This window comes from Venturia canescens, chromosome 7, assembly GCF_019457755.1.
Source record: "Venturia canescens isolate UGA chromosome 7, ASM1945775v1, whole genome shotgun sequence".
NCBI classification, from domain to species: domain Eukaryota; kingdom Metazoa; phylum Arthropoda; class Insecta; order Hymenoptera; family Ichneumonidae; genus Venturia; species Venturia canescens.
In genome coordinates, this window is record NC_057427.1 from 9,741,417 (window position 1) to 9,766,636 (window position 25,220).

The window sequence follows — 25,220 nt, forward strand, 5'->3', positions numbered from 1 at the left end:
GGATCACCGATCCTTGTGTTCGAGCTCCTCAAGCTTCACAATGTTCAACTGTAAATTTCGATTGTGAAAACAGTACTGACCGTAGCAAAACGGCATTAATAATTCAACTTTACAGTTCATCACCGAGTCAACATATATTTGAAGATGTTTCCTCGGTGAACTACGTAGGAAAAAATAGCACAGTTCGAACCTTTGTCACAGTAAAATACGCAGTTTAAGAGTTTTTATTCGGAATTGACGCCGAAGTTACAACGTTTCTGGTAAAAACCTCCAAAATGGGCGACATGGAAGCCCCATACTGCGGTAGCGTGGTAATTCTTACTATTTTTTCTCTCCCCGTGTCCAAAGGGACTTTCGATCAGAGTTCCATCGTCAAACTTTCGAGTACGTTGAAAACAATAAATAATCCAAGGGTTTCATTAACTCGAATTGTCCAAAGGCTATCGCGATTTGTGGACTCTGTGCGCACTCGCTGTATTCCTCTCGTCGTACACGCGAGCGCGCAGGCCAAGTCCGTAAAAGCGATAATAACGGACTTGCTCGTCTATACAGCTGCCAAAGAAGAAGTATTGGCTTTTCAGGCTTATAAATCCATCGATATATACGTGTATACAAAGTACACAGTACACAGTACGATCCTCGAAACACGTGTACATCCATTTATCGGCGATAAACCAGTTGGGATTACCCTCCGATGCGCGCACGTATAATAAACGCGCGCGGCTCGAACGAACCTTCGAACCTGTTCCTATATCCGTAGCTAATAGTACAAATAGCTGCCGCGTCGAACGCTCCTAGCGAATTACGGTTCAATGGTCCAATCTGCGAAGCACCCACTCTGCCTCCCTCCCTCGTGCTCTTTCACTTTTTTCTCTGGCTCTTTGTCTCTCTCTCTCTTTATCAGTTTTCTTGCGTAGTCTGTTCGGTGCTCCTGACAGGTTGATTCGACTCCTCCCCCTCCCCCCATCGGCACACTCGTGTTCATTTTCCTCCACGAAAGTTGACGTACGAATTTTCCGAATTTAAAAACTTCACAAATAATTGAGACAATAATTATCGAATGAATGATCTTAAATTTTTTATTCAAAGATTCAATTACCTCGGAGATAACAGAGTAATTTTTTTAGAAAGCTCATATTGACAAAAAGGGTTGCTGCCTCGATGTTGAATTAAGATAAAATTTAAGAGTATTAGAAATAAAAAATTTTTGCTCTCTTCGAGCATTAAAATCTTGCATGGTTTCCATCTTTTAACCATTATAAATCTATTGCACGAGAGGACTTGGAATTACAAATGATTGATAAAAAAAAGAGTAAATTTATTGTTTTGGCAGATTGGTTTACAAACGAAACTAGGCGGAGACGTTCTCCCCTAGTAAGCGCTTTTATAAACTGCTCAGATCGCAATAAAAGCTCGAACTTGCGCGTGTCAGTATACGAGCGAGTGTATTATCTTACCGAGAGTCCCGGTAGGGAAGCTCTCCGCGCATCCGCGTGCATCACTTCTTTCCGATTTTTATACACATCTCCATCTATCCGTAAACGAAAATAGATCGCAGTCGTGAAAAACAGAGTTATTGAAGCCTGTTGGGGAGCGGCGAGCGTAACTCCAACTGCTCGGGGAAAAGCTTTTACCTTCCTCCGAGCGAGGCACAGGAAATTCACGTTCTGACTTTTTCTTTTTTACATTCCGACTCGGCGATTACGCATCGATTGCGCAGGTTATTTGAAAACCTCCTTTTCCGCAGTGTTGCAGCCCCTCAAATTCGGACGGTTTTATGCGGGAAAATTTGACCTCTGCAATCGTCCGAAAATATGTGAAACATCGTCCAACGTTATCGCTCCCCGAATCATGCTCGACAATTCCAACCGAAACGACCCGCACGTGCACTTGCACTCGTTTAACCAAGTACTTTTACCACAGGCGGTGAAAACTTCCGGTTAAGCTCGTGCGCTAACATTGAACAAGGAACTTGCTGGACATAGGTGCGTTTCGTGCGTGCGTGCGCCCCTGTACGTCGTGGGAGGTCGTTGATCTACCGATACTCCAATCAGCGCGTCAGAATATCCCTGTGTTTATACGCTTCTATTTTTTTCGCAGCTGAGTGTCGATCGTGCTAATTGTGATGGGCGGAACATCACTGGGGTGCTTAAATTTAGCGACAAGCATTACTCGATTGCCTCGTATCGGACGATGCTGAAGTTTGCGACGTTCGAGTCCGACGAAATATGAAGGAAAATAACATTTGTAATTCACCAATTTTTTATTTCACGAACCATTGTTCAGATCATTTCGTTGGACTTCGACGTTGCAAACTTCAGTTTCATTCCTCTCGGATTATCACACTTCTGGGAATTCCTGCCGGAATTAAAAAGTAGAAAATCGAAGTCATAAGAGAAATGAATAAAGCGAAGAAAGACCGTGACGAAGCGAGTTGAGAAATGTTCATAAATTCATCATTTTTTCATTTTATTGAGGATATATATTTTTTGGAATTTTTCTCAAGCTCGATTCGAGGTTTTGGGGAAAAATCGTAGCCAGCATTCAAAGATTCTCTGATTTTCGACGCTTCAGGAATTTGAAAAACTTTGGTTCGTTGTTTTTTACTTTTGACTGGGACACCCTGTACGTACTAATAGCGTGCAGCATCTTCTCAGTCCAGAAACGGTAAATTTAAGCGATCGAAGTAACTAGAATAGTCGATAAGAAATCGTCGAATCAGTCCAAACTGCTTCGAGAACAGCGCAACGTTTTACCTACGGGGTGTGTGTTTATTCCCATGCGATGCTCGCTCAACGGTATTTTCGACGTTTTTTCTCGCCTCCACATTTTTTATCTCAACGATACAGTTGAGCACTGAGAATCGCATCGAGCACACGACCAAACGTGTCGTCCTCCTTCGACGGTCTTTGAAAATTTCTGGGAATTTTGTTGGAACGTCTTTGAAGCGATTTATGGGACGAGCAAACGGCTCGCACTCGATGCAGTCCGGAAAACATTTTTTCTGCATTCCTCGGAACATTACAACACTTTAGTGTCCAAGCACCGAACTCCCAATCGTTTCCGATTCCTTTTCTCATCTGTCGAGGTGTCGAACAAGATCGCGAGCGAATTCGCGACCGTGCAGAGACGACGAATCACTTTTCAAATTTCAGTTTTTCATCAATTTTTCCATTTCGAAAAGCGACGCAGAAATATCCATTTTCAAGCATTGGTTTTGTTGAAGCTCATTCCGCGCCCAAGCATCAACAAATAAATACTCAAATCGTTGCAAAAGGAGAGAAAAATATTTAAACCAAGATCCGAGATATCCAAACTGTCAAAAACCAACAGAAAGCCCAAAAATTTATCAAAAAATGAAATTTCTCTACAAAAATAACCACGATTCGACAGAACATTTCTGTGACTTTGATCGAGAGTTAAATCCAAAATCTCCAAAACAAGCAAAACTATATAGTTCCAAACAACAAAAAGTACGTTCACATTTTGTCGGATACAAAACATAACATTACAGAAAATTACTCTCGATAGGAAACTTTATCGAAAAGTATCCTGCTGCGTATTTCCCGATATTGAGGTACGTGAAAATAAAAGCCCCGGAGAAGAGCCATGAGAAAGTGCAGAGTCGGAGGTTCGTCGTGTGTGCATTCTCGAGCGCAACAACGCCGTCCAATAAATTGCTTTTGGTTTATAGTACGATCGTATATTCGTGTATCGTGTCCCTTGTATATTCAGCACTTAAGCGTCGTGTTGGAGCGTATATAAAGTGCTGTAGCAAGCAACGTGTGAGATTGTGTCACACGCGCTTCGCCCAACGAAAAAAAACGATTGACGTACATTTTTATCGAGCATCGGAGCACACCAACGGGATAAAATATAATAATCGGTGGGAGCGAGAAAAAAATTTACGAGAAACACACCGCAAGGGGATGCTGTATCCTCGTTTCTCCATCTCTCTCTGCTTCGTGTATGCTTCTTGTGCAACGTTACGAGAACCATGACCTCGTAATGGTGGCATAATGATCCACGGTTAACTCGCCTCGAGCTTTTGTGCACGATGCACTAATGCACGTGCCCGCAGATGTAAGGAACCTTCCACGAAGAGTGATCGCTTCCGAAGAGGATTTCAATTTGATCAATTCGGTCAAAAGGATTGCAAAAAATTCTACTAAAATTTAATCTCCGATTATTTGGAACGTTCATTTTTTCCGGAAAATTGTATCGAATCAACTGCGTGTAATCGAAGACAAAAACGGCTCCAATGAAGAGTGAAAAATATCAAATATAAACGTGCTTAGGAGCGAGGGATCAAGTTCGGAATATTCGTTTATTTTTATTCCGAGACCCTAATCCAAGCTCGAGTGCTTATTCTCGGCGGCCGGAAGTCAATGATCTCGTCCGCGCAGTTCCATTTTTTGGAGCAGCTTTTCTCCGGCTGGTTACGAATCAACGAGACTTCGCGAGCGCCCCAGAAGTTTGTTATTCTCACGCATTAGCAAAAGGAAAGAAAAGAAAAGAAAAGAAAAGAAAGGAAAAGAAAAGAAGAGGAAGAAATGAAGGAAATTCTCAAAGTACGTAAATGGAGAAAAACGAGGATATTGGATCGGGTTTCGAGATGAGTCTGTCGTGATTTTGCTCGATGACGCGGCCAAAATAATGAATCAGGACTGTGTGCCTCAAGGCCTCGAACTTTACATGAGGCCAACGTCGAAACAATATTTTCATTAACACGCGACTGCTCCGCGTAGTTTTTCCAACGGAATAATCCAGCCCGTCGTCGTCGTGCACGTTTTTTCTTTCTTTTTCTTTCTTTTCATTTGACGTATAAAAAGCAAAGAAAAAATGCGCCAACGCATTTGTGCTGATGTTATATCCCGTCTGAGCTAACAAGAAGATCGGCACAAGATCTTTCGCACGCTGCACGTGGTTTCAATAAATTCGCGAGTCTTTCGAGGCCGGTGAATGATGGCGTATTTACCTTCAACGCGCGCCGTATCAACGGTACATGTTGTTGGCTCTTGATGCTCCATGAGCCCCTTGAATTATTGTTCATTCTTCGTCGCTTCCCATGAACCACTCTCCTAAACTCGCTTCGCGCTTCTACTTCCCTTCTCGCGCCTTATTACCGCGCGCTATTTTGCGCGCTACAACTTTTTGAATGCGCTCGTCCCTTTTCGAATGGATGAAAAACACTCGAGCTTCATTTTCGAGGAAATGTGCGAGAAAAAAAAAACAACGAAATTGAGGGACAGAAGCTTCGAAAATCGAGGCGAAGGAAAATTTGATGCGCGATTGCTGCCGCGATCCCGAAGTCACTGGAGAACGAAAACTGATAAATATCCTGGGAAAATGATCCATCTTCGGTGAGCATTTAATTATGATTCTCCAAAGTTGACTCTCACAACGTGAGAAAAATTAAAGTTCAGTAGAAAAGGATGAATTCTGTGAGTGGGATTGTCGAACAAAAATATTTCTTTCTCAACGCCTTTGAGCCTTTCCGATTCCCAACAAACGTGCATAGTTTTTTATTTCTATTATCATCGTGACGCGTGCTCAACGATGCAATCACTGACTCATCGAGGATTGCCGACTCTGCCTCTCTTTGTAATTCATTCTGATGATCGTCGCTGCGCGATCCCGCCCCGCCTCGACCCCTCGTCTACCCGCGTAGACGATTTCGAATTAGTTTCGTTCATATAATACTATCACGTACTGCACACGATCCAACGCTCAGTTTCTTCCCTGACACGAGACCGTTGGATTCGTCGCTTCGTGCGCTTTGTCAATAAGCGACTAACTAAAGTTTCACGTTTTCTTTGAATTTTCGTGCCTCGCCAACCAAATATTTCACACTCCTTCGATGCTGTTTTACGTTACTTTGCGCCGGGTGCCGTGCGCTGTAACATTCTCCAGGTAATTTATAATTATTTATCGAATGACAAACGCGAAAGCTGCCAACATTTTCATTCGTTAAAAAGCTCAAAAGTCCTTAAAATTGAGATTATTGTGCTTGTATTTTAGGGGTGGAAATTCCAAAAAGATTAAAAATCATCATCGAAGACTCGACCCTTGCGGAACAATTGGATTTTTTTCCTAGTCAATCGTTCCACTGATATTTTGTTAGGATTTCATCTCGACTGAGGCAAATTAGAAAAAATCTTCGTCGACGATTGTGCTTAGACGAAATCCCGGTGAACGCGAATATAAAAATCAGAAGCCCTCGACCAAGAATTTCGAGCGAGATAAGGAAACGATCGAGGAATTCTCAGTTTCGAGTCTCTGGAATTACCACCGTTTATCTGGGTGACTGGTATAATTAACTTTTTTATTTTCCCTGAATAATGCTCGAGAAAAAAGCGCAGCAGCGTTTAAGATAATTGTGATTTATAACGAATTGCACCTCAGTCGCTCATTATACGTCGGAATTGGATCAATTGTTGGCGAATAGTTATCGGAAATCGTTCATCACAATTCAAGGAGTTTCGAATAAAATTATGAGCAACGATCGCGTGTTTAACGATTCTCATATTTCAGAGAACCGATATAATTTGTCGATTTTTAAAATATTTTTACATTCATTTTATCTATTTTCTATTTATTTATTTATTTAACGACGTTATTCAACCATTGACGAGGTATTCGTGTGCTCACTTCGACTGGCATCGATTCTCATTCAGAATTGTTTGAATATGTTAGAAACCCGGATGCGGAATTATCGAGAAATTCGGTCGTTCGTTTCGTGAAAAAAATCATTTTTTTCACTCGCAATCCATTTTTAGCACAATTTTGCCAAGAAAACGAGACGATTGCGTTTGTCAATCTCAAGTAGAATAAAATCGTTGTGACACAAAATCTCGTTAGACTTTACCGTGCGCGCGCGTCCTTGTCCCCGAGAATAGGCGACTGCGAGCAGTGCGAGCGCGATCTCTCGAGGCTCGGAACTCGCTTGGCTTATCCAGGTGAGAGAGAGAGAGAGAGAGAGCACGCAGAACGGCAGTGAGTTCGAGCCACTCGAGCAGTCTCTACCTGTTGCTCGAGTTGGAAAGTCTGTGACGCACTAAGAGCGAAGCCAGCACGCCGATAGTTGGTTGTCTTATGATTTTCATAGCGAGCCTTTCAAAACGGTGTACCGAGAGGCTCTAAAAGCGGGGGAAAGATTAAACGAGAATAAATCTATTGAGTCATTGGCCGTTTTTTCGTTTAGAGATTCGCTTCGATCAACAAACTCGGTTTATTAAACTTTCTATTTTATTCGACAAAACATTATTATCAAATAAGCAGAGTTACTAGTTCGCTCTCGACCGCGTTAAGAAAATACGTTTGTTCGGTTCGATTGGAAGCTCGAGTGGGAGAAAATCTGTGTCTGTGTGTTGTGCTGATCAAAAATTCAACGAAGTATCTCCAGCGTTCGTTTTTGACGATGAAAAGCAGAAGAAAAGTGTCTCCTGAAATTCTCGAGTGAGTTTAAGCGATGTTTCGAGCCCTCGTAATGACAGAAAGTTTTTAGTGCCACTGCGCGATGATTCATAAAACGCTGCGCTAGGAATTTGACGATTGTTTGAGCGGATGAAGGTGAGAAGCATGGTCTGTTGAATAATTCAATCTTCCTCACCTCGAAATATTGATTTAAGCATCATTTTTCCTAACAATTTAATCGTCAATTCAATCCAGAACGCATACAAGAGATTCTTCAACTTTTACTTTACCTATCCGAGCGTTATTTTTCATTTTTTATTCCGCGATAACGTATCATCACATCGCCGATGATTTCCAGCCGTCCAATCTCGTGGCCGTCGCTACTTTTTTCTCGTTATCTTTCACTTACTCTCTGGCACGGAGGCGAGCGAGTCTCGAACTGAAAAATAAAAGAAAAATATCGCGCTAGGATCAAATTGCGCAAGCCCCCCACACCACACGTCGCGTTGTACGCGAACGCGATGAAATATTGACACGATAGTCTAGAAATGACAAACGACCTGGTACACGTAAACACACTTTATACGCCGATCGGATCTTCTCCGTATTTATACATCGATCGGCTCGAGAATTTTTCAACGATAAATCAGATTAATTGATAACGCTCCCGATCTTTGACGATCACGAAGATCGTCAAAGATACTCCACATTTTACATGCTTCAACGAGACATTTCTATGGGCAGCTCCCCGTCGAAGGTTCGAAAAATCCTGCCCCACAGCTCGACGTCAACTCGTAACCGCAACAAACTTCACATTTTTTTCTCACCCGCCCACCATTTTAAGGCATCACAGTGAATTTGAGTGAAAAATTTCTTAGTGCAGAGTCTGCTCCTCTTTGACTTGGCACTCGATCGCGTAACCTCCCCCATGAAAAGATTTAATATTCAAAATATATGCAGTATTTTCCATGAAAAGTATATTCCGCATTTATAAAAAAATATTAAATTATCCAAATCGACGATTTTGCCAATTTCAGTTTATCAATCATGTACAACGATGTATTTTTTTATATAAAAAGAAATTACATTTTCATTGCATCGAACATATATTTATGATACACCAAATATGTATGATTAATGTATGGAAAAATGTATGTTTTTTATGTTTACATGCTAGTTTAAGGTTGCATATTAACGATTGTAAAAAAAATTGTTCAAAAAAATGTTCATAAATGTTAAAACTTAGTCAATACTGACACTTGGAGGCAAAATATAATTTTATTAATCAACAACGTTTTTTCCAAGTACATATTTTTCGAATCAATCTCTAACATACTTAAAGAGTTTCGGTACAGAAGTCAAAATATTAAGAAATTGATCAAATTTGGTGATAATGTTCTTCAACCTCAAGTGCGAAAACTCAAATTTTTTCAAAATTTTCTTCTACTTAGTTATCGAGTAATTACGCATTAAAGCAGATTTCTCATGCCCGGAATGTATACCTATATATATGGAAATGCTATGCTTATACACGTAAACTTTAGTGATCAATTACTTGATAACTGTGTAGAAGAAAAATCTTAAAAAATTTGTGTCGTCAAAATTGGCACTAAAGAATATGTTCACCAAATTTTATAAAATTCTGAACTTTTTGAAGTTTTTAATTTTTTTAGCATGGATTAGCATGGCAACATTGTATCGCCTGTACCGAAACTCCTTAATAGATATTATAATTTCTAAGATTTCTAGATAACGTTAAAAAGTTAACGCGCAACCTTAAGCTAGCATGTAAACATCAAAAACATATATTTTTGGGTTTGCTCACGAGTTCTAACGATCGGATTTCGTCGCCGGGAGATCGACGAAAGGAATTCTTAAACTGAAGTCTTTCCGAAGAGCAGAAAATGCTCTCGGAAAAGTTAATGCTGCAAAACGATGAGCGTCCGAGCGTCTTTTTCGTAACGAAGCATCGAAAGTCTGCGATTAAATGAAATCGGTTGAGTTATCGCAAGTTTGTCGAGTTAACATGGAGCGACCTGTGCACACGCGATATCGATATCGACGATTTATCTTGTTTATATGTTACATCCTTAAGGCTACACAGCCGTTCGTAAGACCGACTTAAACGTGCATTACGATCTTTAGGAATTCCTGCGCGAGTACTCGCGCGCGTCCGGATTGAGGTGACGTCACCGTTCAGAAATCGTAGGAATTTCGTTCTCCAGTGATCGTCGTCGCGGGGGCAGGGGACCGAGGGGGGGGGGGGGGGGGGATTCCCGGGGCTCTGAAGGTGGTGCACCGTCACCTTTGCTGTGTTCCACCGCGCTGCATTAATCTTCTAATGCTCTCGAGCAAAACGACCCGGGGAAGTTGCCTCGTCGAGTTCATTCGGCTCGGTTGCGCCCTTCTGTTCCCGAGAAATCGCGGAGCAGGTCGATGTTCCGACTCTCCATTAAACAGAATCGAAAACCATGGCTTCTAAACCGCTTTAAATTTACTTAAAACAAAGCAAACTTTGACCACGATCGAAAAAACGAGTTAAAAATGAGGAAAAATCGGGTCGATTCGAATCACGGACATCCCGACGAAAAGTGTCGTCGAAGCCGGGAAAATATATACTCGATTCGACGGACTATAGCACAACACACATGTGCCCGTGCGAAGCGACTGAAATGAACAACGAACTCGAGTGATTCACCGTGTGTGTGTTTCCCCTCGTCATCCCCCGACGAGCGGCGAGGGGAAGCACACGCGAGTCGTTCATAGCTCGGCGCCGCAGCCACTTCAGAAGGTTCAGACGCCGGCTCCTCCTCCCCTCCGCCACCTCCTCGCTTTTATAACGCTTCTATCGTCCGACGACGTTCTATTTTTTGTTTCTCTTATTCCCGATTATATACACTCGCGCATATGCCGATGTAGAACGAATATTTGTGTTTATATAATGGAAACGACGGATCGCTACATGTGTAACGGTATTATCAATCGGCAGAGCATACTACTGGATATTCATACGTTTCTAGTGTCACAGACACTCTCGCGTCTCGCGCGAACAACGCGAGAATACTTGTGCAGTGTGCTCGGACGAGTGTTATATATCGCTGGCGCCTGTAGATTAACGCCGAACAGGAAGCTCATGATTACACCGTGCCCACGTTCCCTCCTTATTATATGTATCCCATAAGCAACCACTTTAAATGTTGATAGGAAATACACTCTTGAAGTACTCGTCAATTGCAGGCAACGCGCTGGGACTCTTCCGAGGCAGCGGCGTCGAAGAGGAAATAAGTTGCCGCGAGAAATATACGCTCGGGGGGTCTCTTTTGGTATTTGATTACGGAATTCGAATGAAATTATTAGGTCACTTGCTCGGTGCAGTGAAGCTGGGAAAAATTATGGGCTCCCGGTGACCGGACGAGAACAGCTTTTTTGGGGGGCTTGCAGCATCCGATTTTGGGTACTTGGTCGCCGCCAGTTTTGAGTGGGCTTTCGAGAGGATTTTGTTGAAGTTGTTGGTCGCGGGGTCTACTTCTTTGGGGCCATTTCTAAATGGGATCTCGTGGACTCGAGATCGAGTCGATTCTGGGGACAGTACTCGGAGGCAATTGAAGTAGATTATAAAAACGGTGAAGTGATCGCGTTCGTGAGATGAATTTATTGAGAAAATAATGAATCGATCACGTGGGAACGTAAAAAGTATTTCGTTTCGTGTCGAGCGTGGATGCTCGCGGATTTGTATCGCGGACTCGTAACTCGTCGCTTGCCGCATCGACTCTCGTTAATTCTCGATTGAAATTCATGATTTTCGATGGCCTAGACTGATCGACGTTGACCGAGATGTGTTCTCGTTGGAACGAAGCGCGCGCGCGCGCGCGCGCAAACGCTTTATTGAAAATAAACGATCCTTGGGCGATCTCTCGTCTTTTAACTTTGATGCATACGTATGGCGTCTGCTCTATTGCGTGTATCAACGAGCGAATGCGAAAGGGAATCGACCCTACGGAAATAACCGATGCTATTTTCAGGCCCGCTCCGTATCCGTGTCCCTCGAGTTTCTGTGCGCGTGTGCACGGGTCTGGACACGGCCCGTACATGGGGAAAAAGAAAGAGCGACGAACGATTCATGCTCAACGGTTATTCGGAGAAATTTTCCTCCCCATTTTCGCGCAGGCTCCGCTTTCATCCATTTATATTTTCAACGATGAACCGCAAATTCTCTTCAAATGTCGATCAAAGACTCCGATTTCTCGGCTCGTAAATCAATTTATTTGCTCAACTTCAAATTTCAACCGAGCCTTCCAGCATTCACTGCGAAGTTTGACGACACGAAAAAAATCATTATCGTCGTTAAACGGACTGATGAATACGCTCGTGCAAGGCGGTCGAATCAACGACCCTACAATGCCTCACTCCTCTTGAAAATATTTCGTAAATTCTCTTTGAATATAAAAAAAAAGTCTGTTGAACGTAAAACTTTTGTAATAGCAGTTACGAAAGCTGTGGGAGCGTGGAGAAAGAAAATTGGTGTAATGTGTCGAAGCGGAGGATTACGAAACGAGATAATTGATTCCATGTGATTACGATCGGCATCGCCTCCTGTCATAATACACTATTTAGCTGGCCCAATTTGAAAAATCCACCATCATCACTCGACTGTAGAAGAAAATTGTACGCTTCCCCGTCGCGATATAACTCACCTCGCGTTTTATAATCGACAGAAGCAGGTGGCAGTGTCAGTTTAAACTTAATTTATGTGTGGCGTGAAAAACGAGGGGGATTCCAACTCGAATGGATTTCCCTTCACGTTTTCCTCCATATTTCCGCCTTTTTAATCTTCGAGATTACATTACCGCTATTTTTATTGCCTCTTTTAAAAAAACGAGTAAAATTACGACACGGGAGACTCGGGAGATGCTGAGGAAAGGTCCTCGGAAGAAGGAGCGACGGTGGCAAGCGTGATGAAAATAGAAAGAAGTGAGTGCATGAAGAATTTCAGAAGAATAATCAACCAGACAAAATTTGCCGAATCGAACTGACTTTACGGCTAATCCTTCTGCACGCATCCGTCCAAAAACTATTTCCCTTCGTCCTCCCGGCAACATAATCGTGGCGCAGCTTCAAAAGGACCGATCAAAGAGCGAATGTGTGTATCTTTTGAAAAAACAAAATGAACGGGGGTCTGGACACCGGCACGAAAATTGGAAACGTTCGCCTTCCGTGACTCCTGTTGTGTCATACGAAAATAGATTCATACGAGCCCGCGCGAGGAGCGAATCTCCGCGAGCCCTACACTCCCGCTCGCGGCTCGAAACTTCCGGCCCTCAAATTCGAGAAGCAAGAGTCTCGAAAGAGTTTTATTTCACTCTCGCTCTTGCCGCTCGAGCCTCAATGAACTCTGTAAAAAGTGCTTATTTGTACATCTCGACGCACTCTCACGCTGACCCACACTCTCGTATCGTCGCATAAACTATTTTATTTATGCACATATGCCCATTATTCGTACCTACTTATATACCTGCACACTCGAAGCTCTGCTCTGTGAGAGCTGCGAGTTCAATGCACTTAAGTGCAGCAGCAGCCAAGACCTAACGTGTTCTTCTCTGGTTCTACTTCTACCGAAGCTCCCCACCCTTTTCTCCGCGTAGTATGTGCATAAGTTCATACATTTTCTCAGTGGATTCGCTCCTCGTCGCGAATGAAGAATTGTGCACGGCTCCAACTCCGTATTTCTTCCTCCGCCTCTCTCTCTCTCTCTCGCTCTTGCTCAACGAATTAAAAAATATTATGCATTTGTGGGGATATAGCTTTCGTATGTGGATACATTGCAGTGTTTCTCGCTCTCTCGAATCACGTTGCACTTTCGACTTTCTCATATGACGTATCCGTCATTAAAACCGCATGGATTTTCAGCACACGAGAGGATCGGTGCTATTAAACGAATGGGAATCGCGTTTAATTGAGAAATATGAATTGAAAACGTTAATGAAAACGAGTAGAGTCACTCCCACGAAATATCTGATCGGGATTATTTTCTCGCTCGAGTACTTCGAGAAGCTTCGCAAGCGCACTTTTGCATTCAGACTTTTTCGTTACCAAACGTGAGAAATTGGATTTTTATTCGTGTTTCCATGGAGGATCATTGCATTCGGGGATTTTGCGTTTTTGCCGAAGATCGTTTTCGGTCGCGCGTTGGACTCATTGTTGTCTCGCGACCGTGTTACTTTTAAACAAATTCAGTCGCGCTTTTCTCGGTTTATTATCGTCGTCGTAGTTCGGGGACGAGGCGAGGGACGAATTTGCTGGAGTTTTCGCTGCTTTCGAGGGCTCGTAAATACTAATGTATCCAGAAGCGCGAGGGGGGAATACGCACTTAACGATTACCCGTGATCTTAGCTTTAAGGGGAATCGGCTGAACGAAGAGAAATTAATATTCCGTTTAATCGGACTCGATCGTCCGTTCCTGGCCACGAGAATTGACCCCTGGCTTCCTCGAGCTCGTGGCATTGAGGAGGAGAGCAGAACAGAGCCCATTAAGGGCGAAGAACCATCAGGCGAATGCTCAGTTCGTGGTAACCGATAATGCCTACATGTGCTTCGACATTCGTATGCATAAATGTGTTGGAGCTCTTTACCAAGGACTCGGTCAACCTTCGTAGTAAAATGTTATTGACCTCCGTGTCCGCTCCCGAGGAGGCCCTTGTCAATAGTCATTTCTTCTGGAGCCCGTCCCCACCGGCTAGTCTTTCCTTTTCATTTTTATTTCATGTTCCAAAGACAATGGTCTCGTTCATGCTCTCGAACAAAAAGTATTCTCGAACTGGAAAAATTCGCTGCTTCTTGCTTCGAACGGTGGGGCTCGATCCTCGAAAAGTGTGTCTTTGCCCCTGAAATGTGAAGGACCTGAGAAAAAGTTGTTTTCGAACTGAAGCTCTTTTCGGTGGACGAAAAATGTTGGGATCGGGCGACCAACAACTTTCGCGTGGGAAAACCTTCGTGCTGCGATGTACCTCGAGAATTCATGCTTTTGAAAAACCTTTTCTGTGTTTCACTCGACGAATGAGCGTTGTGTAAAAATATCCAATAATCACACACGTTGCGATAATAAAACTGAGAATCCTGCCAAATGGCTCACAGGCTTGCTCGCTTTGTGGCAAATCTTTCTGCGCTGCGTGCGGCGAGTAGCTCGCCTCCGAGACACTCGATTTCACGTCTGCCGCCAAGGATCATTGGAAATCGTTCAATTACCGTTTTCTTGCTCTCACATACCTACGGATAATTCAATAGGAGTCGCGATTATTTCAATCTTCTACGATGTAATTACACGCGGACGCAATTTAATCCATCGTAGAACGTGAAACTCCTCGTGTTTCCGGTGAACCGTGAATGCATTTTTTTTTTCATAACAATGGAAAATCTGCACCATTGACGCAAAGCACATGAATGATGGATCATCATTGCGGAAAAAAGCATGTCGACTTGCAACGCTTCCTCGTTTTTCTTGCACTAATTAATTAATTTTTCAATTTCTAATTCCCCAACCCTCGAGTCGAGTTGTCGGATTCGTTATTTACAGAAAAATGAATAAGTTGTCTGGAGCATGAAAGTTCGTATTATGCTGATGCCAATCGAACGAATGAAGTCCAACGACAAAAACTTGGAATTTTAGTGCCTTAAATTTCCGAAGAAATTTAAGGGGCCTACTTTAAATTTATGCGACAGCCTAAAAAAAAGCCGATTTTTCGGAATTTTTTTAGAGATAACTATTGCATGGAACGTTTTCAAATTTGGAGAATAAATTTATACATAAATGATGAATGTACAGTAAAATTTTCAAATAAGAAAATCTATTTTTGAACGAGTTATCCGCTATTTCCTTATCAAACAAAAAAAGTCCTTCACTGCTGCAATGCTGCGGCCTTCCCTGTGGCTGGAATAACGAAAATCAAAAAGATTATTTAACTAGAAGGTATTTCCCGTATGACGACCCTCGATCCTGATTAAAAATTGTACTTTATCAAAATGGCAAAAAAACAAAAAGTTTTGAAAAAAAGTGTCGAATTTGGCTCGAAAAATAGACGACTTTTGGCCCGCCAAATTGACCTTTTCATACAATCGAAAAAATGGAGGGTCGTTGCACGCGGAGAAACATAACGGAAAAAGTTTTTAAAAGTATCGTTTTGAGAAAAAAGGGGTCAAAGATGAGCTCTGAGCGGGGCTACTCTTTAGACTCAAAAACTGTTTGAAATTTGAGCATGTTATTTTTAAAAGTACGATTATCGAAATATGCAAATAAAAGATTTTTCTCCGATTTTGGGGCTTTAAAAATCGTCGTAAAAAAATGTGTTGAAAAGCGAAGGTTCGAGGAGTAAAATGAGAAGGTTTCGTTGAAAAACGCGTTCGTTGATATCCGTAAATAACGAAGTGAATTTTTTGTCTCTGCAGGTACGTCGAGCGAGGATTTGGTGCCGCAATTGCTTGGAATGTTCGACGAGTTGGCTCGTCGAGGTGAGGGTTGTTCTTACGGTGATCTACAGACGGGAGGAGGGTGCAACATACCGGTCGCAATACAGAAACGCTTGAGCCTGGTGCCGCATTCTCATCGTGGCTCCATATTTGGTCAACTCTGTTCGTCGGACACAGCGACGACAACCACGACAACGACAACGACAACAACGAAAATGACGACGATTCTCGTCCCGTCCGGATCCCAGATTGAAACGAGAATGGAAGAAAGAACGAAGCAGGAGGACGAGATCGAAACTGAAGAAAACGACAGCGCGAGATGGCCGAGAAACCAAGATCATTCGATCAACGAAATATTCACTGATACAAACGAAATTAACAACTTGAGCGTCGCCAAAGATGTCGATAATCGTACCAGTGATAAAACGATTTATCGACGCGAAGCCAACGTCGGTCTCACGCCCCTGAGATACAGCAGACGCTCCGGTGGTCGTGGAATTGTCAATAGACCTTTGTCGGGAAGTTCTATCGCCTCGAGCACTTCCTCCAGCGGTTGCAGCAATCAGGGAAACGCCAATGCCGCCAATCCTTACTTAACATCTGTAGAATCGTTGGCTGACACATGCGCAAGTTCCCAAGGTTATTTTCTGCAAATTCTTTCATTTTTTCAATTATTTTACACTCTGTGAATTCTCCTCTGATTATTTTCAAGTTGATTGTATTTACATAAGTTTTCATGTTCTTGTGTCAGTCAGTCTTTTCATATTTCTCCATTAATCTCGTTCGGTTTCCACTTCTTTCTATCTCGGAGTTAATTATTCTTGAGCAAACTCCATTAGAAAACGTCCACCGCTAGAGAAATTTTATGATTGCTTCTCGCATTCAGATTCTCCTCGTTTCGAATCCGTTTCCGATTACTTTTTTCATTCCTTTTCTTTTCATTTAATTTTCTCGCCAGGATCCGGTGACAGCGGGGTCATTACGATATCAGAGGCCAGCTGCAGGGTCCACGGTGTCGATGGCAATCCACGGAGAAACAGCTCCGAAGCTGATTCCTCGATTTATCACAGACCGAGGTATTGCGATCCCCATCGCAATCCTGTCGAGAGAGTTTTGCTGGAAATTGTCGATACCGAGGCCATTTACGTTGAGCATCTTCGACAGGTCATTCAGGTGAGTGATTTCTTCCATTACTCTCCTGCTTTTTAAGCTTATCGTCGAGAAAATTGTTCCGATCAGTCGTTTTCATCGTACTGTAGAATTGTAGAAAGTCAGCAGTTCGTGCAGCATTTCAGTCACATTTTTTCCAAGAAGGAAGAATTTTTTTTTTCTCTTTTCGAATTTGAAACTAACAGATACGATCGTCGAAAGAAGAGAGATTAAAACAATAGAAAATCCAATTGAAAAAGCTTTGAAAAATTTAATCACGAGAACCATAGGGAAAGGAAAAAACAGATACAAAACTCGACGTACAATAGTGCACATATAAAGAAATAATTGAAAATTAAGAAAAACCTTGGAAGTACTGGGAGGCGAAAAATAATATTAAAGGAAAAGATAAATAAATGAGGGCAAGGATAACGTGCGGAAACATAGGGAGAGATGGAAGGAAAGGGGGGGAGGAATGGAAATGCAGAAAATGAAACATTGGAACACCTAATCATTTGCGAAAAAGGAAGACAATCAATAAATGAGAAAACGAAAGAATATATAGAATTGTGGACAAAAGAGGCTAAAGATGGGATGGATATCAGGGAAGAATTGATAAAGACGCGAAGAGCAGAAATTAAGGTGCAATTGTTTCAGTTTTTAGAGAAATAGAAGTAATACGTACACGGAGAGACTTTTATAGCAAAAATTACTATGTTTTTATAGTAACGTCGGACCACATCGATATTATAATAATAATAATCGCTACAGAGTGTGTCAAATAATGCAAAAGTTTGGAGAACCACTACCACAGTTAATAGTAAATAACGCGCTGTACTATATCAAAAATCAACACCGAGCGAATTTTGATCAAAAACATAGTAAACAATGAAATGATTTGATGAAAATTTAGGAGATAACATAGCAGTCGTTTCTCTGTGCTGTACGAAAAATTGCATAGTTTCGTATTTTCCCTTTTACCGCACTGAATTTTGCTCAACAACGTAGCAAAATTTATGCGCTTACCAATTATATGAGCAGAAGTTGCTCCGTATAAACATGAAAATTAACCAGTGGCACATAGTAAAATTTCGAGCAATTTGTCCAGTCCAATTCACCAATTTTTAACATTTCGCCAAAGACACGAGTGACATTCGGATATCGATAGATCGTTCGATGTAAGAACGTCGCAGACCTAAATTTTGCCTGTCGCGCATAGTAAAATTTGAGAGAACTGCTTTCGGCGTCAAAATTACTATGCACTTTGGTGAAATGTAATAGAATGGCGATATAGAAGAGCGCTGCTACAAAACGTAGCTAATTTTTCTAGCAAATTCATCCGAACGATTCGTATAAAAGTCTCTCCGTGTAAAAAAAGAGAAACGTAGAAAGGGAGAGTACTGCTGTTATTATCAAAATATATGTAAACAACGTGTAAATTTTGTAAAAGGCCACAAAGGTCGCGTAATTAAAATTTCTTACTAATATAATTTTCAGTTTTATCATTCGTTGGACAATTTTTAATGAGTTTCATTAATCAATTTCGACTTTAATTATGAGAAATGCACTTTGACTAATTAACATTCACTTGTGCCTTCGTTACGTTTTCGTTTGTTTTTTATATTCGTTACATTATTCTTGGGGAAAACTTTTTCGAGTTTTATGCTGATAAACTTGGTTCGCTCGCTCGCCGGACGAACATGCAAGAAGCAATTCACTGCTCTTCGTGATTCTCGACCCTACCCCCGTTCGTAATTAAATGCATCGTCGTAATGCTTGGCCTATATGTGTCTATAAATATATCATAAGTCATAAGTGACCCTTTTCTTCGCGGATGTCAATCTAATACATCCGGCAAATTAGTCGCCAACGGCCAATGACTAATTCATGGAAAAACGTCAGTCGTTAATGGAATCGTTTAGCTTGCGATGCATCGGAAAAATTATCATTCGATAATCGTTGGCTAAACTCTGGCATCGAAACGATCGTTGATTCTCGAATTTGATGGTTTTGTGTCTGTGAAGGAGTTGGGACTTTAGAATGAAAATTACCCGAGAAATACTAATTCGACGATTTTCTTTTTGCAGGGCTACCTCATATTTTGGAGGGACGATCCTGCGGGGCTGGTGAGACAACTGCAACTCAATCATTTGTTCAGCAATATCGAGGATATTTTCGAATTTAACAGGTAATTCAACGTCGTTCTGTACGAAAATCTTTGTAAAACGAACTTTAGAACCTCACAAAAAGTCGTGCATGGAAATCCGCAGATTCAATAATTCTTTGACTTTTTATAGAGAGTTCCTAAAAGAAATCGAAACTTGCGGCCTCGATCCAGTCTGCGTTGCAAATACATTCATCAAACACAATGCCGGGTTCAAAGTTTACACCGAATATTGCACCAACTATCCCAGGTAAGTTTCTTTTTAAATGACAGAAATTTTAGCTATAATGTAATTTGCAATGCGTACTCATTGATTTACTCGGTGGAACTTACAGAACCGTCTCGGTACTTACCGATCTCATGGGCCAGGAAGTCACCGCGAATGCGTTTCGAGAACGACAAGCAGCTTTGGGTCATGCGCTGCCGCTTGGTTCGTTTTTGCTCAAGCCTGTTCAGAGGATTCTCAAATATCATCTATTGCTCGAGGTATAATTACTTTGGATACTTGGTCATCGCCTATTTTTGAAGTTAAAAGTTTCCACGAGTTTTGACCTTACTGTGCCATTCGGTATTTGGAAGTTTTCTCTTCAACCGTCTTTACGTTCTCCGGATCGTGGAAGGGAATAAACAACAAACTAATTTTCGATTGCTAATTTTTGTGAGTTTTTAAAAGCATGGCCAGGGAAAAAATACTCTAAAGACGTTTGGACGAAGTTCCTGAAACGTTTTTTTCGAGCCTTGAAAAATAATTTGTTTGGTTGACTTCAAAAAATCGGGGTACGAATATTATTTTTTATAGAAAACTGAATGATCTGCGAAGTCAATTCTATGAATGACTTGAAACGAGTTTACAAAGTTCAGAATTAAACTCGACTCATCGAGTGCACATTTCCATGTTTTTAAAATGAATTTTCATTACCAACGCTCCCCTTTGTTAAATGCAAACGTGTATTTATTCGTTTTTTTATCGGTGTCCACAGAATTTGAGTAAAGAATACGAAGCCGGATGTGGAGAAAATGGAAAAGAAGCGGAAGGGCGAGACGCGATCGAAGGAGCTCTCGAAGCAATGACCGGTATCGCTAAGCACATTAACGCAATGAAACGACGACACGAGCACGCGGTACGAGTACAAGAGATTCAATCGTTGTTGTACGGTTGGCCGGGACCGGATTTGACGACGAGCGGTGAATTAGTAGCTGAGGGAAGATTTCGTATGCGTGGTGCAAAAGCACCCAGGCACGCGTTTCTATTCGATCGAATGTTACTGCTGACGAAAAAGAAGGAGGACGGACTTCTCGTTTACAAAGCACACATTATGGTATGAAAGGAGCATAAAATAAATTCTTCAAAACTTTCATTCGTTTCATTCGAGTGAAAACAAAATAATAAATCGTGCGAAATATTCGCCAATTTGACGATGTTGCTGTTTGTGGTTTCTCATATTTGATTTCTTTTCCATTTCCAGTGTTCGAATTTAATGCTGATCGAAAGTATTCCTGGCGAGCCATGCAGCTTTCACGTGATACCTTTCGACAACCCACGTTTACAGTGTACTCTTCAGGTAAGAATTTGACGAAAGCAATTCCTTGGTTTGAAATATAAGAATCTGTTAACATTATCAAAAGTATGGTGCAATGTTGCAGTTTGCATGGAGTGGTAAGTTGAGCCAGTAAAACTCGATCGTGTTTTTTTAATTTGTTTGTCGATGCCAAATGAAAGTTCTTCTCCTTTGCGAAGTTATCCCAGTTTTATTTACTTTGTGATGATCAGCAATTCGTCGGTTTTTTTTCAAGGCTCGGAACGTCGAACAGAAAAGAGAATGGGCTCTTCAAATAAAGAGGGTGATATTAGAAAATTACAACGCAGTTATACCTTCGCACGCGAGGCAGTTAGTACTTCAGCTTGGTCAGAGTCAGCAGGATGGTAAGTTTGGAAAAACCTCGCTATCAATTATTGGAAATTGGCAGGATCTGTTTTTGCTGTTGAGAGATAATTTTTTTTTCATTCTGTTAATCAATCTTGTGTTTTATAATAATTACAGAAGATTCGCCGGTGGACAAAGGATCCGCTAAAAAGCAGTATTCTGCACCGCCCGAATATCTCGAGAAACGGAAACAGGAAAAGGAGAGACGAAGATCCGAGACTGGATTGAGGCAAAAGTTGAAAAAGAATTCTGGCAAATTGGACCATTCAAAAGCGTCAACGGAGGTAAGAAGAAACGAACGATTTTATTTGATCGGAGAAAGTAAGTTTTGTTACTCTTTTCAAATGAAAACAAATAAGAGATTGAAAAACAATTCAAAAATTGCAGAATTCTCCGGCGTCCGAGCGTAGAAAACAGCCGGAAGATTCCTCAGCGATGCACAGTTCGAGGGACCGGAGTTTGAACCGATCTTTGGACGCGCGAGCTTCAAAGGTGAAAGACCGTTTCACAAATTGGCGAAGAAAGTCTGAACCGGGTTTTCAGTCTTACGTATCGTTAGATCAGTCGGACGAAGAGAATAAGAAGATTCCAGGCTCGGATGAATCTTCGCAGACTTTGTGCGAAAACGGGTTGACGAACGAGGACGACGCATCTGAATCGAGCGGACGAATGGAAAATTTATCAGCTGAAACCAAAGATGAAAAGCGCCAGGAGCAAGAAGAACAACAGCCGGAAGAACAAAACCAACAACAGCAACAAAAAGTACAGACACAAACGGTCGAGCAAATAGTCGGTCATATTCTCATGCAAAATCAGGAATTCCAACGATTATTAGAAAAGCAGCGAAACAACAGTACAATAAACGTGAGACATCAACAACGTTTCAACAAGCACGCTCCCGTTGACACTTCGGATGAGAGTGACACAGACAACACCAATTACCCTACCGAAATAACTAACAATATGATAAACAATAATCACAACAACAATAATAACAATAAAGATAATCGTAGCGTTAGATCTAATCGGCGAGAGCAACGTATGATTCTAACGAACAACGCCTGGAACGCTTTTTCCTCCTCGCAACCCCGAGACGTGCAGCCAACATTGCAGCTGCGTTACGACAATTTGCGAGCTGATAATGATAGCAAAGCAGGAGGAACGAACAACGAGACGGGTAGCCGAGCGGGTCGCGTTAATGAAAAACGAGCCATTTTCGAAGCTTTCAAACGACCCAGCATCGTGACAGACAGTAAAATCATAAAAACCGCCCTCCGCCTTAGAGAACACTCGTCAAACGAGGAAAACAATTCTGCTGTTACGAAAAATCGCGAAAACTCTCCACAGCGGACTGTCGACGAATCGTTGAAAGCTATTAACGAAGATTCCAAAGAGATTAACGACGAGAGAATGAAAAATTCTCAAGTTTGCAAGGATTTTGGTAATTATGATAATCTCCAACACGTTTGGGAGGGCTTCAACGCCGAGGGTGTCAATGACAACGAGAGCCCAACCAGACCGGCCGTCTGGCTGACGAAATTGTGCGAAGGTTTACCTATTTCGCCACAAAAAGCTGGGTCGTTACCGCGAAGCTTCCAAATAATGCCAAATTCGCAACAACCCGCGATAACGAAAGCGAGATTTTTGCAAAGAGATGGAAAACCCATGAGCGAACGACCTTTCACGATTGCCTCGGATAAACCGGCTGAAATTAATTTGGAGGATATGGAGAGATACGCCTCGTCCTGCCAGCCGGAGGGTAGGATCGCCAAATTCCCGACGACCGCGACAACCTCGTCGTCCACTTTTTTCCTCAGTCTCGACGATAATTTGACCGACGCTTACGCAGAGATACACACGCCAGTGACGTCGACGAACATCCATCCGGATCACAAAATTTATCGCGCGAACATCGGTGGCAGTGCAATTCTGAAAAGCGTCCTCTCGAAAGCCGGAAGCACTATCCAAGGCTTGAGAACAACGATGAGCACCGAGACTCTTGAAAGCAACGACGAATTCGAAAGACGAAAATACTCGCGATCGTTGAGCACTGGGAAATCGAAAAAAAGATCAAGCAAGCTGAGATCCTCGAGAGAATCCTCGTCCGATCTCGATGACAATTCTCACGTCGGATGTGTTTCAGGAAATAATGGAAATTTAAAAATTCCCGGATTGTACTACAAGCAAGGAAGCTCGGGCTTGGGCGCCCGAATCGCGCAGTCAGATTACGCTGATCCATCCTTTTTATTCTCCGAGTCTAAACGCGCCGAGTTGGCCTCCGCCGAAGTACTCAACAGTACAAAAAGCCACGATCAACCGATTGATTCGAACGATCGACGGGAGAGCGAGACCGACAGTTTTTACGAACGATCTTTCGAAACAATCGAGAACTACGTCGACGCCGAAACTGATGACGCTTTTCGCGACAGTGCTATTTTCAGCGACACCGACGAAATAATGTCCACAAGACAAACCAACGGCTCCAACAACGATGGCATTATTATGACTAAAGCCAAAATCGCCCCGCCTGTACCGGCCAAAAAAAAATCTCGAAATTCCATCGAATCGAGCTACTTGAACGCCGAAGAATCAAAATCCAAACCCGTCGTTGCTCACAAACCGAGTCACCTTAAAATACGCGGGAAAATTGCTAGCAGAAACACTGGCGATTCGACCGACAGATCTCAACTCGTTGACAGTCATTCATCGAAAAATTTGGATTTCGTCAATTCTTCTCACACTAACAGAAGAAAGACTGATACTAATCTGACCGAACAGGACCGTAATGACGTCTCCGCTGGTCAAAGCCAAGCAGGATGGGTCCGAAAAATGGTGGGCCAGTTACAAGCTCACATCGAAACGTGATGTCTTTTTATTGTCGAATCATCACTTGGATATTTAAAAATAGCTACTCTGGCAAAAAAAGCACGTTCGATAACGACACATGCTGTTTTTTGACACGAATTTAAGCTAATCGACTTAATCACAGCCTAGTCTCTACTTACTTTTCTTTCAACGAGAACTCGAGCTTTTCTGGGACTAGTGAGAACTTGAAAATCCGAGAAAAGATTCCGAAATATCAAACTATCGATTTTGTTTCGATATATTTGAATGGAAATGAAGTTTTACATCGAAAAAGTGAATAAAACAAAGTAAATATGGTTTTCTAAAATGAAACTTTAATATATTGATAAAACTTGTCACTTTAACGGTAGCTTTACACTTTTTTCACAAAATTTTGTCAGGTGTTCAATTTCACACAATTATTCGATCACAATGAAATCAGAAATAATTTACTGATCGATGCGATAACTAGTCCAAGAAAATCAATTCTCTCAAAATCTCAATTTGCATCTAACGGATGCATTTTGTGTATTTTATGAAATTATTTTGTGATTGCTCTTAACACAATTATATTTACAGTAATCTGTTAAAAATAATTATTGAGGACAAATGCGTTACGACCAAGGAGAATATAGAAATTTTTATGTATTTTATGTATTTATGCTGGGGTAGAGAGATAAAATCGTCTACTTATCGAGCATTAAATATACAAATAACGATAGACCGAATGTGTTTCGATTTTCAAAACGTACTTTTTTTTATCTCTTTTATTCGTATTAAATGGGACACTGATAAGCGATCTGCTTTGTTTTCTTTTCACCGTTTCGAATTGGCCAATTCAATTTCGATCTACAATAGTATGATATTTAATGAAAGTATTCAACTGTAATAAGTCACGAGTGTACATAGTTCTATTAAATTTTATGAATAATTTGTTGCATTTAATAAATTTTTCCTTCATTTATCAAGATTTTTTCAGGAATCATCGTTGAACCTTCACCAATTCAACATTATAACAGGTAAATGCACCAGGGAGATTTAGTAACTACGGTTCTTCGATTTTATCATTTTTTAGAATTCGATTTTTCGGTGCTCGTTTCAATTAAAGATTGGAGAGTCTCTTCAAAATTTTTTTCTCAAGAGTATGGTTGTCAAAGTGGCGCTTGAAAGATCTGACAAACCACTGAACTTTGTAATTCGATGTCGATCTCATTTTGTTTCTTATTGGCGATTCACTTTAACATTTCCAATTTTAGATTTGG

At 41.6% G+C, this 25,220-nt stretch overlaps 1 protein-coding gene across 7 annotated transcripts in view; it reads left to right on the forward strand.

Annotated features, from left to right (window-relative positions):
• Positions 1 to 24,889, forward strand: part of LOC122414211 (Guanine nucleotide exchange factor in mesoderm) — a 59,367-nt gene extending 34,478 nt beyond the window's left edge. For 3 of the 7 annotated variants that reach the window (XM_043425250.1, XM_043425246.1, XM_043425252.1), the window contains exons 2-11: positions 15,856 to 16,515; positions 16,835 to 17,049; positions 19,113 to 19,213; positions 19,323 to 19,439; positions 19,525 to 19,675; positions 20,170 to 20,508; positions 20,656 to 20,751; positions 20,984 to 21,113; positions 21,232 to 21,398; positions 21,502 to 24,889. In XM_043425250.1, coding sequence (XP_043281185.1) covers positions 15,894 to 16,515; positions 16,835 to 17,049; positions 19,113 to 19,213; positions 19,323 to 19,439; positions 19,525 to 19,675; positions 20,170 to 20,508; positions 20,656 to 20,751; positions 20,984 to 21,113; positions 21,232 to 21,398; positions 21,502 to 23,979 — 4,416 coding nt within the window. In that variant the 5' untranslated portion in view covers positions 15,856 to 15,893 and the 3' untranslated portion in view covers positions 23,980 to 24,889. Of the gene's footprint in view, positions 1 to 5,754; positions 5,914 to 6,021; positions 6,311 to 7,006; positions 7,573 to 15,855; positions 16,516 to 16,834; positions 17,050 to 19,112; positions 19,214 to 19,322; positions 19,440 to 19,524; positions 19,676 to 20,169; positions 20,509 to 20,655; positions 20,752 to 20,983; positions 21,114 to 21,231; positions 21,399 to 21,501 lie in introns of those variants that run through there. The other 4 variants (XM_043425248.1, XM_043425251.1, XM_043425247.1 and 1 more) reach the window with 4 other exon arrangements.
• Positions 24,890 to 25,220: the final 331 nt, after the last annotated feature.